This window comes from Herpailurus yagouaroundi, unplaced genomic scaffold (assembly GCF_014898765.1).
Source record: "Herpailurus yagouaroundi ecotype Mexico unplaced genomic scaffold, PumYag 569, whole genome shotgun sequence".
NCBI lineage: Eukaryota > Metazoa > Chordata > Mammalia > Carnivora > Felidae > Herpailurus > Herpailurus yagouaroundi.
Window position 1 is genome coordinate 4,223,172 of NW_024412786.1, and position 12,565 is coordinate 4,235,736.

General features: G+C 63.9%; 1 protein-coding gene across 3 annotated transcripts in view; it reads right to left on the reverse strand.

The window, feature by feature from the left end:
• Positions 1–91: 91 nt before the first annotated feature.
• Positions 92–12,565, reverse strand: part of PITPNM1 (phosphatidylinositol transfer protein membrane associated 1) — a 14,569-nt gene continuing 2,095 nt past the window's right edge. For 2 of the 3 annotated variants that reach the window (XM_040466079.1, XM_040466081.1), the window contains exons 2-24: positions 12,394–12,512; positions 10,457–10,671; positions 10,254–10,375; positions 9,853–10,077; positions 8,037–8,363; positions 7,865–7,960; positions 7,675–7,782; positions 6,945–7,006; positions 6,602–6,852; positions 6,096–6,285; positions 5,905–6,012; positions 5,473–5,630; positions 5,175–5,380; positions 4,539–4,709; positions 3,722–3,886; positions 3,308–3,456; positions 3,080–3,190; positions 2,510–2,626; positions 2,198–2,346; positions 1,963–2,112; positions 1,699–1,882; positions 1,251–1,379; positions 92–621 (exon numbers count right to left, since the gene is read on the reverse strand). In XM_040466079.1, the coding sequence (XP_040322013.1) occupies positions 358–621; positions 1,251–1,379; positions 1,699–1,882; positions 1,963–2,112; positions 2,198–2,346; positions 2,510–2,626; positions 3,080–3,190; positions 3,308–3,456; positions 3,722–3,886; positions 4,539–4,709; positions 5,175–5,380; positions 5,473–5,630; positions 5,905–6,012; positions 6,096–6,285; positions 6,602–6,852; positions 6,945–7,006; positions 7,675–7,782; positions 7,865–7,960; positions 8,037–8,363; positions 9,853–10,077; positions 10,254–10,375; positions 10,457–10,671; positions 12,394–12,512 (3,776 nt within the window). In that variant the 3' untranslated portion in view covers positions 92–357. The remainder of the gene's footprint in view (positions 622–1,250; positions 1,380–1,698; positions 1,883–1,962; positions 2,113–2,197; positions 2,347–2,509; positions 2,627–3,079; positions 3,191–3,307; positions 3,457–3,721; positions 3,887–4,538; positions 4,710–5,174; positions 5,381–5,472; positions 5,631–5,904; positions 6,013–6,095; positions 6,286–6,601; positions 6,853–6,944; positions 7,007–7,674; positions 7,783–7,864; positions 7,961–8,036; positions 8,364–9,852; positions 10,078–10,253; positions 10,376–10,456; positions 10,672–12,393; positions 12,513–12,565) is intronic. The other variant, XM_040466080.1, reaches the window with a different exon arrangement.

A 12,565-nucleotide genomic window follows, 5' to 3' on the forward strand; every position in this document is an offset into this window, starting at 1 on the left:
TCACATCCCGGCCCCTCTGCCCTTCAGTGTCCCCATCAAACTGGAAACTGGGCTCGGTTGCCCTGTGGTACCAGACAGGTGGGCAGTCAGGTGGGATGCAGGTGGTTTATTTTCATGGATCCACACACACTGGAAAAACCTCTGGGCCGCATCCTCCTCCCCCCCCCCGCCCCTCCCCCCCCCGAGGCTGGGTGCCTCCCCCGTGAAAGGGAAGTAACACCGAGGGGCAGACAAAGATGTAGGGTGTGGGGTTGGGGGGCCAGAGGTCTGGGCCCCCGGCCTCCCCCCCCCATGTGCCATTCGGGCCCCTCGAGTGCATGAATAAATAACTGGGCCACCACGGTCCGGGTCCGCGCCTCACTCTTCGCTGTCCAACTTGAGGCTGATGCTTCGGGGCTTGCCTCGGGCCAGGGTGGTGGGCGGTGTCCCCGGGCTCTCCCGCTCCACCTGACTGGGCCCCCTGGAGCGAAGCAGCTGGCTCTGCTTGCGGAGGAAGTCCACGGGGGCGGCCCCAGCATAGCTGCTCTTGGCCAGGGCGGCTCTGGAGGGCCCCGTGGGCGCGTGAGGGTGGGAGCCTGCCTCCAGTTGGCCCAGGTGGGCCACGTAGCCGTCTGACAGGAACTGTGGGCAGAGACGGGTAGGGCTGAGGGCACTGCTGGTCTCAGGCCCGCACGCAGCCTCACCTGTCCCCCAGGCTCGTGGGCAGTGCCGGCAGCATTACGGACCCGGCACAGCCTGACCCGGTGTCTTCTCTCAGCAGATAGGAACCCCAGACCGGGAGCCAGAGCACCCTGGCTTTCCTCCTATCTCTGCCCCTCTCCGGGCTTCAGTTTCCTGGGATCTTGGCGGGAAATCACAGCGGCTGACAGTAAGCACCTACTCTGTTCCCACCCCCGTAGGCATTAAGTGGCGTTGGTGAAAGCTGTGGGGGTTGGTGCCATCTCATCACTTCCCTTCTACAGACAGGAAATTGAGGCTCAGGAAGCTCAAGGTCCATGGCCAGGGCCATGCGGGGGTGGATACGAACATTCAAGGTCTTGAGCACACTTCCGCCTGTTACCTATCCCCGCCCAGCAGCTTCGAGCTGTTCATGACTCCTGTCCTAGGAGGAGCCCAGTCCCCTGAGGCCAGCTGGCCTTTTTGGAGCCGCCCCCGTCAGGTGCTTCTTCACAGAGGTGGTCTTCGTGGCCTCACACCCAGGCTCCGGCTCCCGGGCCAGCCCCCAATCCCGGCCTGCACTTGGCTCTCACCTGGCACTGAGCCTGCAGCTTCCGCACCGCACGGCCCACGATGTAGGTCTGGCTCGGGGGCAGGCCCAGGGCCGCGTATACGGCCACGTCTTTGGGGGACCCATAGCCGGCCACGATGTTCAGTTCTACCTGTAGCAGGAGAAGCCAGTCAGCCACCCCAGGGCCGCGAGACTGGGGCGCTCGGCTGGGCATCCAGGGTCTGATGGCTTCGGGGAGGGTCTAGCCGGACGGAGGCGGGGCCACGGGGGTCCTAGGTCACCAGGCCCCGACACTAGCCGGAGTTAGTCCAGAGGACTAGGGACCTCTCGGACCACTAGGGGGCCGGGCCCAAGGGGCCCCTCTTGCCAGTTAGGGTCCCGGGCCCGTGGGGGTGGGACCAGATGGGCCTGCACAAGTCCTACAGCCCCAGGCGGGGACGAGGGCGGGGGCGGGCCCTCCCCAGGCGCACCTCCTGCACCAGGCTCTGCAGAAACATCGCCTTCTGGCGCAGCGGGTCGTGGGTGAGGCCATCGCAGAAGGAGACGACGCCGTGAGGAAAGTTGTGCTGCGACAGCCAGGCCACCACGCGGTGCTTCTGCATATCGGGCCGGCCCGTTACGTACACGATCAGGTAGCCGGCGTCCTGCCAGTGCCTGTGGGGTGGGACGGCGGTCGGTTCCATCTCCGAGGGTGGGGTCGGTCACCGCGACCAGCCGGGTGGCGCCGCTCCTACCTGACCACGTCCACTGCGCCGGCGCGCACCTTGGGGTCGCTGCCCATGATGGAGACGCTGGCGGTGAAGGAGCCGTCGATGCTGAAGACCACGGCCTCCGTGCCGCGGGCCACCACGGTCAGGCAGCACTCGGCGTACGTATGGTCGCCCCTGCGGCCCACGGACGGCGTGAGCGGCGTGGGTCGAGGCCGGCGGAGCCCCCGCCCCGCCGAAGCCCCGCCCGCCTGGCGCTCACCTGACCACCATGCGCACCGGGTAGACGCCGATGCCCAGCGCGCGCTCCAGGGGCACCGAGAAGGTGAGGCGGCCGGAGCTGTTGGTGACCTCAGTGCCGAAGTGGATCCACTTGCCTGACAGCGGCTGCGTCATGATGTAGACGTCCACCTGGTGGGGAGAGCGGGCGAGGGGGCCCGTGGGGCGGAGCCTGAGCGGAGGAGGGTCTGGGCGGGCTGTCGTCGGGGGTAGACGGGACCGAGAGTTCCCTGCGGGTGCGAGGTCGGCTCGATGGGGGCGGGTCTACCCGGGGCCAAGACCGCCGCGTCCTGACCTTCTCTCCGGTGAGCGTGACTACGTCCAAGGGCCCGTACATGAAGCGCCCGTTCAGCACCTGGGGGCGGCCCTCGCACACCACCGTGTCGCTTGCCCGGTGGTTGGAAGTGACATTCTGGCGAGAGGAGACGGCGTGAGACCGCGGCCGGGAGACGACGTGGATGCAGGAGCGGCTGCTGAGGGGGACCCTAGCCCAGGTGGGGGCGGGGCCTCTGCAGGAGGAGCGAGGCCCGGGTGGTGGGCGCTTTCCCGACCCCCACCTGAGGTCCCGAGTGCCTGTGTGCGGACTTCGGCTCCCAGGGAGCGGAGCCGTGACAGGACGGGATGCGGAGGATGAGGCCGGGTGGGGAGAGCTGGGATCCGAGGCCCCAATTAGCGGTGGAAGGGGAGGAGGTTCCTGGTTCCCAGGGGCGGGACCGAGACTCGAGGGGGCGGGGCCAGGACTACAGCGGGCCGGACGGCACCCGGGGAGGTCGCGGGAAGGTGGTGAGGGGCGGGGATGCTGCGGAGAGAGGGCTGGGCCTCTCTCCCCAGAATCTCCCGAGGACCCGAGGGGGCGGGCACGTACCCGGATCTTGACTTGCGTGCGTTTGCGCTGCCACTTCTCTCTGGGGAAGGCCGGGCTGTAGATGGACGGCTCCTCGCACTCCGTCAGCTGTGGCTGCTCCTTCTCGATCACCTGTGCACGCGAGGCCACGTGACCGGGGGACCTGGGCCTGCCCCTCCTCTGGCCGGCGGCTCCCCATCCTTGTCCAGTGCTCGTCTCCCACCCTGTATGCCCGATCCCCGAGCCCACCTGGCGCAGGATGAAGGCCACCACATCAGCCGACTCCCAGTAGCTGGCGTGGAAGAGGTGGGGCAGCGTGACGGTGGGGAAGGCGGTGAGCGCCTCGGGGCAGTACAGCGAGTAGTCAATCCGCTTCGTCCCCCACCAGCGCTCCAGGACTGCACGGCCACGTTGGGCAGGGAGTCAGGGGTGGCCCCCCACCTCGTGCCCACGTGTCTGGCCCCTGGGTACTCTTTCCTCCCTCTTTTCTGCCGGGCCTGCTCTTTGCCAAGCCCAGGGTTGGGTACCGGGGCCCCCTCGTCCCAGAGCAAATGCTGGGGGGGGGGGGGGGGGGGGGGGGGAGGGGGGGCAAGGGTGTTTCAGCTGGGCTTTGGGAGGTAGAATAAGGGTCCCCTCCCCAGTCTGGGGGGCTGGCTGACTTACTCTTAACCACTTCACTGGTGGTGCTGGGGGCAGCTGGCTGGGCCGGTGGATCAGTGCCTAACTCACTGCCCTTCCAGAAGGCACCGCTGGCAGAGGTGGGTGTGGAGGGCACCAACATCTCCAGCTCTTCCAGAAAGAGGCCTGAGTGGGTCTGCAGAGTGTCAGCTGGGGAAGGTGGGGCAGCCTGAGCCGTGGTCTGAGCCGGGCCGCCCTCCCGGCTTCCCATCTGAGGGTGCCAGGACAGCTTGGCCCTCACACATCCACCACCTTCCCTGCCGGCCCTCCCTGGTCAGGTCTTGGCTGAGGCTGAAGTGCCCTACATTTGGGTGGAAGTGAAAAGGGCCCGACAGCCAACTGTGTTCCTTCCAGAATGCCTGTCTGGATGACCACCACCCCAGTACAGTCCCATTTGTCTCATGGGGCCAAACGGGTACCCACTGGCACACCCACGTGTACATGCCCCATACCAATCCGTGAACACAAGTGTATATGGATACACCCCTACACACAGATACAGCAGCCCCTCCACATTGCGGCGATTCTCAGACACTGGCACCCCGGTGCCACCCTGGCTCCTCTCTTTAACCCAGACATCACCGCTGCCCCCCACTCCTTGGCAGAGAGTGTCAGAGGGTCTTGGGGAATCCAGACCTCACAAAGGGCCAGGGTAGGGCTCCTTGGTCCTGGAAGCGGCGACATGAGAGGCTACCAATGATATGGGAACCACCTCACATCTTCCTGGGGGAGGGGCGCCCATCCCCATCCCTCCCTGTTAGTGCCCTCCTCCTTCTCCCCTTTATCTTGGTTGGGGGCATACCCAGCAGCAGGGATGAGCCGTCTCCCAGGGGGAACTTCTGGTAGCGGGGCACGGCTAGTGGGGCGATAGCTTGGAACTTGGGGGCCAGCAAGGGCTCGAGGCGGGAGGCGCAGGGGTCGGCCGCGTGGAAGAGGTTATAGATCTGCTCACAGGCGGGCCGCATCTGGGCCACTGGTACCCAGAAGATAAAGGAAGGAGGAGGTTCAGCTGGGCATGCTGGAAGGTAGGGGGTGTGGGAAGCAGCACCTGGCATGCTGGGTGACCCTGAACCGGCCCTTCCCGACCTGTACTCCCCAAGAGGTCACCAGGGTCCTGTTAATGTGAGACAGGTGACTCAGCTAAGAAGAGAGCAGACCCTTCATCTGCCGACGGGGTGCAGGATGAAGCCTTTCCTCCTGCCAGTCAGACCCCGGCTCACGCAGAGCAGCGTGTGTGGGCCTGAGTTTCTCCTGGTGCGCTTTGGGAAACTTGGCCTTGGCAAGTTTCCGGGCCTCGGGTTCTCCTTCTCTAGCCAGGCCGTTTGATTTGTTCAGTGAGGCATGGCAATAACACCAGCATCTCGTGGGGGACGAAGGAGACGGCAGAGGGACAGATGAAGGAAAAGGCGTGGCTGCCACCCCCACCCTCAGGGCTCACCCTCCAAGGCGGGCATCACGGTTTTGCGCAAAGCCAGCACCAGGCCCAGCGGGGAGCCAAAGAGGAAGAAGCCGGAGACCTTGAAGTCAAGGCGGGCGGCGCTGGTGGGGCCATCAGGAGCCTCAGAAGTGGCAGCAGGGGGGCAGGAGGCTGTGCTTGCCCGCCTGGGCTCCCCGGAGGAGGTGGCGGAGGGGGCCGCCTGCAGGCTGTGGGGGGGGGGGGGGAAGGGGTGCTCAGCGCTGCTGCCTCCATGGCCCAGCACAAGCCCAGGGCACGGGTGATGGGGCAGGAGTGTCACCTGTTCTGAGCACCCTCGGGCTCAGGACTGGCCATGTCGCTGGGGGTACGCTGGGCAGGCAGGGCTGAGGGTTCTGGGCTGGCCCGTCCCAGCCCGTCCACCCCATCTGCCAGGGGGTCCCGCACTGGGCCGACCTCCGGGGAGAGCAGCTCATTGTTCTAGACAGAACAGGGGACAAAAATATCCTTAGCGTTGGAGACGATTCGATTTCTACTTATTTGGAAGCGAGGAGAGAGGCTTGGAGGTTGGGCAGGGACTCAAGGAAGGAACTGGGGCAGGGCCCAAGAGGGGACAGAGCGAAGCAGCAGGGAAGCTGCCCGAAGAGAAGTCCTACTGCGGGGAGACGGTGGTGGTGGTGGGGGGGGGGGACCTAGAGACCTAGAGCTGGAGAAACAGCCCCCTCCTGAGTTGGCAGGGTCCGGCCACACTGACCATGCTCCCTCGGCGGCTGCTGCCCCGGCTCCCGGTGCCCGCGCTGGCACTGTGGCAAAGCGCGTCAAAGCCCAGGATTCCGCCCACGCCGTCTCCAATCAGCACCACCTGATTGGGGAGAGCGGCGCCATCAGGAGGACGGACGCAGGGCTCCAGCGGCAGGCTTCCCCGGAACGTCCCCGACCCCTGACCTGCCCGCAGAAGCCGGCACCCTCCGACGAGCGCAGGAAGGCAGCATAGGCCTGGTTGGTGCGGGCGATGACGGTGGCCACAGCGCCCTGGTATCGGGAGGATGAGGTGGCCAGCAGTGGCAGGGCAGCCAGTGGAATGTGGTCCTGGGAGCGGGACAGGCTGTCACCGTCGTGGCTGTAGGGGCTCAGGCTGGAGGAGGAGGGGCGGCGGGTGGGTGGGTGGGAGGGCCTCCGGCCCCTCCACCGCCCCCTCCGAGTCCCCTCGGCCTGTTGGCAAGTCCCAGCTCTGCGGCGCCTCTGTGGGGAGCGTCGGCGGCACCGAGGGGGCCTTTGTGACGGAGCCACTGACTAGAAACTGAAGTGCAGCCGGGTGGGTGGCTGGCCTCCCCGCCTCGCCCCTCCCCCGCCCCTTCCCTCGTGGGCCTCTTTGGTCCCGGGAGCCCCCGGTGGCTATCTGCACCTTGGAGACCCTGTGTGTCCCCCGCCCTTCCGCCCCTGACCAGTACTTGGAGACAAGGGCATAGGCGGCCGCGCAGATGGGCGGGCAGGGCACCAGACGCAGCGCCACGTGGCCCAGGGCCTCGGGGAAGTGGACTCGGGTGACGGCCTCAAAGGCCAGGCTCAGGGTCTGCACGTCCGCCTGCTTGGAGTTGGCGTCTCCAGGGCCTGAGTCCAGGATGTTGCCGCTGTGCAGGATGAGGAAGAGGGCGTGCACGGCACACGCCTCGGCGCCCAGCTCCCCGGCTCCGTCTGGGCCCTGTGGGGCACAATGGGGTGCCCGGGTGTCAGAGCAGTAGCCTGCCTGGTGTGCGGCAGAACTGCAGACGTGGGGAAGCCGGCCGTACTCACCTCTGAGTCCCTGGGCGCTCGGGCCCCATCCCCGATGTCTTTGGTGGCCTCGGTTCCAGAGTCTATAGGACGGGGGGTAGCCAGTGAAGGAGACTGAGGGGCCTGCGGGGGTCCCCTCATCCGGCACTTCGGGTACCCTCACTTCGCTGTCTGCCTCTTCCTCTGACCTCTCTCACCAGCCTCTCACGGGGCATCTCACGCGGCCGGGCCTTTGCACGCGTTCGTCCCGTTGCTGAGAGGGACGCCTCCTCCCCACAATGCCCGTTTGCCTGGAAAACGTCTAATCCTGCCCTGTCCAATATGGTGGCCACTGGCCACAGGGGCCTGTTTAAATGGGAAGGAATTAAAGTACAACACAAATTGCAGCTCCTCAGTCTCATGAGCCACAGTTCAAGTGCCGGAAGACCACACGTGGCTGGTGGATGTCCGTCACGGCTGCAAGTTCTGTGGGACGGAGCTGGTGCAATCCCTCAAAGTCCGGCTCACGTCTTACCTCGCCCGTGTCGCCTTCCTGGCCTCCACGGTTAATTCCTCCACGTTTTGTGCTATGTCTGAACTTGGAGTCCATTCTAAGCCCCCATCTATCCTTGCTCACCCGCCCATCGTTCACCTGCGTGTTCAACGCACACTCTCTCTGGATTGGCGCTCAACTTAGGGCCCCATTAAGCTGAGGGCTGGGCGGTGCCGAGTGCCCCCTGCATGCAGGGCGCTGGTGGCCGGCAGTCTTTACCTGGGGGCCCCTCAGCCTCCACGGGGGAGGCAAAGGCATCAATGAAGTCACTGGAGTTCCACTTGGTCATCTCCTTGGGGAAGACCTCGTCACTGTCCGAGAAGCCTTCTAAAAGGACAGGGCGCCGTGTCATGGGGCAGTAGGAGCCGCTCAGGGACACCCCTGCCCCCAGCAGGGCTCTGGTGCTGACCGTGGGCATCAAAGAACTCCTCCTCGGAGCTGTTCTCAGAGTCTCGGGCGATGTTCTGCATGCGCCATTCGGACAGGCTCTGGGGAGACACGCCCCCTGCAGGGCCACCTCAGTCTCAGCCTGGGGTCCGGCCCGAGGGCGGCTCCCTCGCTTCCCCGTGCCCCAGCCTCACCTCCGTGCTGGGATGAGTAGGACGAGCGGGAAGATGAGGACCACTGCTTCCCAAAACTGGCATCGGGCGAGGCATCGGGGCCGGAGGGTGCCTCGGGCCGGTCGGGGGTGCCAGCATGGCTGGCCGCAGCCCGGGCCTCAGCACTAGGCTTCCCAGGGGCCTGGGCTTCGGGCCCCTCACCGCCCGTGTTGCACTTGGCCATGCGCTGTGCCAACATGCGGGCAGTCTCTTCCTCCAACGCCCGGATGTCAGCCATGCTCAGCTCTGTCCATTCATCCTGCCAGCACCAGGCCTGGCGGTGGGCCCGTAGCATCACTCGACGCAGACCTGGAGGTGCCCGGGCGTCAGAACATGGCCCCCGGCGCCCCGAGCCCGAGTTTCCCTGCCACTGCCCCCCCCCCCCCCCCGCCCCGGGCAGCAACATTCCCAGCCCTCTACAGTGGGTGATGGCTCCCCTGGGCACACCACCCACCCAGAGCCACGGAGTAGGGCGAGGCTGGTGCCACCCAGAAGATGGGAATAGAAACTGGGGCATTTGCCTTCCTGCCCCGGCTCCCTCCCTCTGTCCCTGCCTCTTTCGTGCCTCTGGACACCCCAACTCGGAGCACAAACCCAACCCCAACACTCTGGGCAGCTGGGACCAAGGCCACTTCTCGCTGTCTTTCAGCTGGCTTCCTGCTGACTTCTTCCGAGAAGTCAACAATTAAGGCATTAACAGTTAATGAAATTGTTGATAGTTAATGAAGGTGTGAATAGTTAATGGAAGCGTTGGCACTTAATGAAGTTTGTAGTGAAAGATGATACCCATTCTGGGATGTTTTCATCTTAAGCGGAGGAATAAAGTTAGAAGCTTCAATATCTAGGAGAGAAATTAATAAGGGTTGGATTATAATTATAAACTCCTGGAAGGAAATATATATCGGAATCTTACTAGCGGGTATCTGTGGGTGATTTCATTTTCTTATTTGTGCTTTTTGGTATTTTTACAAACGCAAGACAAGGAGCCTGGATTATTCTCTGAGCTCCATTCCCTCATTTGTAAAATGGGAATCGCAGCTCCCACTCCGGAGGGGTGTCAGGGCGTTAGAGGAGATCTTGCATGAGAAGTGATTGGCAAAGGAACTTGCATGTTGTGAATGCTCAGCCGATGTTAGCTCTTGATACCTGGCCGGGCCTGGTTCACAGAATGAAGGTTTCCCTTCATTCACAGAAGGGAAAACAAAGATGCAGAGACGCAAAGTAGCTCAATAGAGGTGCCGTGGAGCCCAGGCCCCCAGAGGCCCCCATCCGGGGTTCTTGTACCTGCAGGCGGCCCACCCTCAGACCTGGGGGATGGGGCAGGGCTGAGCTGCAGGGGCTGCGGGGTTAGCTTTAGGAAGGTGAGAAGAGGAGCTGGGAGCGGGAGGGACCCCAAGAGGATGAGTCAGAGTCACAGCCTGTACTTCTTCGTGTGTTGCTGGTTAGGGCTGCTGACCCTTCCGAGAGTTTCTAAGTCTCCCCGGGCCCCGCAGAACGTTGGAGAATCCGGGAAGCCTCATGGATGAGAAGCAGCATCTCTGAACGTCAGAGCCTGCGTGGACCTCAGAGCTCAGGCCCCCAGCTTCTTGCCCTCCTGACTCTTAGCTCCACCTCAAGGCTAGGCTCCCCCGGCCCCCAGCCAGGCTGTGCTGTTCCCCTCTGCCTCAGTGCCACCATATCAAGTGGAAACGATGGCTTTATGCTTCTGTGTCCCCAGTAGACGGGGAGCGTCCCTGGCTCAAACACGGGGGCCTGGTGCATGCTGGGTAAAGGGAGCCTCCTGTGGCTGGGTGCTCACCGACATCGTGGATGAACTGCTCGATCTTGGCCTGCATGCCCCAGTAGCGGAACTCGACCTTGCACAGCTTATAGGCACACATGAGGGGCCCGGTCTGGGCCGCTGTGCGAGCCCAGTCATCGGCCAACGGTCCCCGGCCAGTCTTGGCCGAGCGGTACAGCCGGGGGTCCTCTTCTGCTTTGTATTCTCCTGGGGCCACGGCGTCCCGCACGATGTCGATGGTATCTGAGGGGGTTCCAGCGGCACTGAGCCACACGGACCCCCTGCGTCCCTGCCACCTCCTCCCTGCAGCCAGGAAGCCGAGGCCAGGACAGAGTCTGGGACTTGTCAGAGGCTGACCACTGAGGTGGCAGGTGGCCCGAGAGGGGCTCTAGGGTCCCCTCACTGGCCCCAGGCCTCACCCAGGATGCGCTGTCTCCTCTCTGCTCCACTCAGGTTGAAGACATTTGGCTGCTGCCCCCCGTCAGGCAGGTAGTAAGTCTCTATTTCAATGGAGAATTTCTCCACAAAGGGGCAGGTGTACCTGGGTGGAGGGCAGGGGTGGGGTCACTACTGTGCCCACCGGGGCTGTTCTTATAGCCCCAGGCCTGCCCCACCCACTCACCGAGTTCGGGTGTAGGGATACGCATTCCAGGATTCCTCTTCCACCTGCAGGGCGGCCTTGGGCAGCAGCGCCCGGAACCAGCCTGGGATGTGGGAGCCCACGTGGTACACCTTGTGAGTGTATTGCCCACTGCCGCCGGGCCCGTCCGTGTAGGGCCGGTTGGCCAGGATCTCCACACCACTGCCCTCACCGCTCGACTCCTCCCGACTCTTTTTCTGGATCCGGGGCAGAATAGAATGGGCAGCTCAGCCTCAGCTGAGCTCCTGGGGTCCCCAGCTGAGCCTGGCCCCCTGCACAGTGCTGGAGCCCTAGTCCCAGCCTTCCCACCTCCCTGCAACTTGACCCTGGCCCCCTGCAGCTCCCTGGGATCAGGCCCACAGCTGCCTTCGTCCTCCACAGGGCTCGCAGCCCAGCACTCACTCGTGTATTTATTGTCTGCTCTGTTCCAGGCATACTGGGATTATATTAATTGGGACCTGTTGATGAATAAAACAAAGATCCCTGCCTGCCCTGCGGGACTTAAGTTCTAGTGGGGGGGGGGGGGACATAACAGAAGCCAAGTGACAGGGTATATTAGAAGTGGGAAGTGTTGGGGCGCCTGGGCGGCTCAGTCGGTTGGGCGTCTGAATAGGGCTCAGGTCATGATCTTGCGGTTTGTGAGTTTGAGCCCCGCGTCGGGCTCAGTGCTGACAGCTCGGAGCCTGGAGCCTGCTTGGGATTCTGTGTCTCCCTCTCTCTCTGCCCCTCCCCCACTTGCGCGCGCGCTCTCTCTCTCTCTCTCTCTCTCCCTCAAAAATAAATAAAAATATTAAAAAAAAAAAAAGAAGTGGGAAGTCTTATGGGAAGAAGAAAGTGTAGACTAAGGTAAGGGATATTGGGCTGAGATTATGGCATACTGGCATATTGGCAATTAGGGCAGGATGATCAGGGAAAGCCTGAGAAGATAACATGACCACAATCTGAACATGACTTAAGTGGGGGAGGGTAGACGGTGGAGTGCAGATGTGGGGTGGGGGGAGCTATTCAAGGCAGAGGGGATGCCAGTGCAGGCTCCTGGGGTGGGAGTGTGTGGCATGTGCTCTGGGGGCAGCAAGGAGGCCAGGGAGGGTGGGCTGGAAGAATCAGGGAGATCCTCCGAGAACCTGACCCCAGTCCCCTCCCTCCCCGAGACCCCAGTATGGGCCCCTGCCACACCCCTTATAGCTTGAGAGCACTCAGATACGGCCCTTTTATAGCTCTGGAGCCTGAACCTGGCCCACTCAACCCCCTGAGGCCGGATCCTGGCCCTCTTGTCTCCTCAGACCGTGACCCTCATTTCTGGGGCCTCCCTGAGGCCTTGCACCCACCCGCTTCTCCCCCTGAAAGCCTGCCCGGCCCCATGCTTCTCACAGCCCGAGTCCAGACCCCTACCTCTTGGATCCCTGCCTGCCCCTCTCTGTCACAGTTTTGGGGTCTGGTCCTCACCCCGTTTCCCTGACCCCCTGGGGTTGTCAGGACCCCCTGGGGACCCGCTTCCAGTCTTCTCCACCACCCAGCACCCCTCCTCGCTCCCTGCCTCTCACTCTTGCCTCCTCAGCCGCTCCTTTCCCTCCCGAAAGGGGTTACATTCCAAGGAGGATTAAAGGAGATCAGAAGTGGGCTGAGCGGCAACCAGCCAGCCGGGCCGGGCACTTGGGGGATGGGGAGGCACCACCAGGCCCTTGGGTCCCTTTTCCCACCGCCGCCCCCCTCCCCGCACTGGAAGGGGGACTTTTCTGTCCTCCCATAGGCTCTGAGTCCTTCCAGGCCCCAGAGCCGGGCTGGGGGGTGGGGGGGGTGGGGTGGGGTTGAGGCGGCCCGGCCCCTCGTCCCAGGTGCGGCCTGCGAGCTCCTGCCGTTACCCCATCACGAAGTGTGCCCCCCCCCCCCCCCAGGCTCCTGCTGCCTCCCGCCCTCACCTGGATCATGTAGAGCTGGGCCACCTGGTACTCGTCCAGGCTCATGGGAAGCAGAATGTGGTACTCCTTGATGAGCATCCTGAAGGTGCTCGGCCGGCCGCGCGCGGCCTCCGCTCCGCCTGGCGCAGGGCACGGCGCGGCAGTCAGTGCGGGGCGGCGGCGCGCGGCCCCG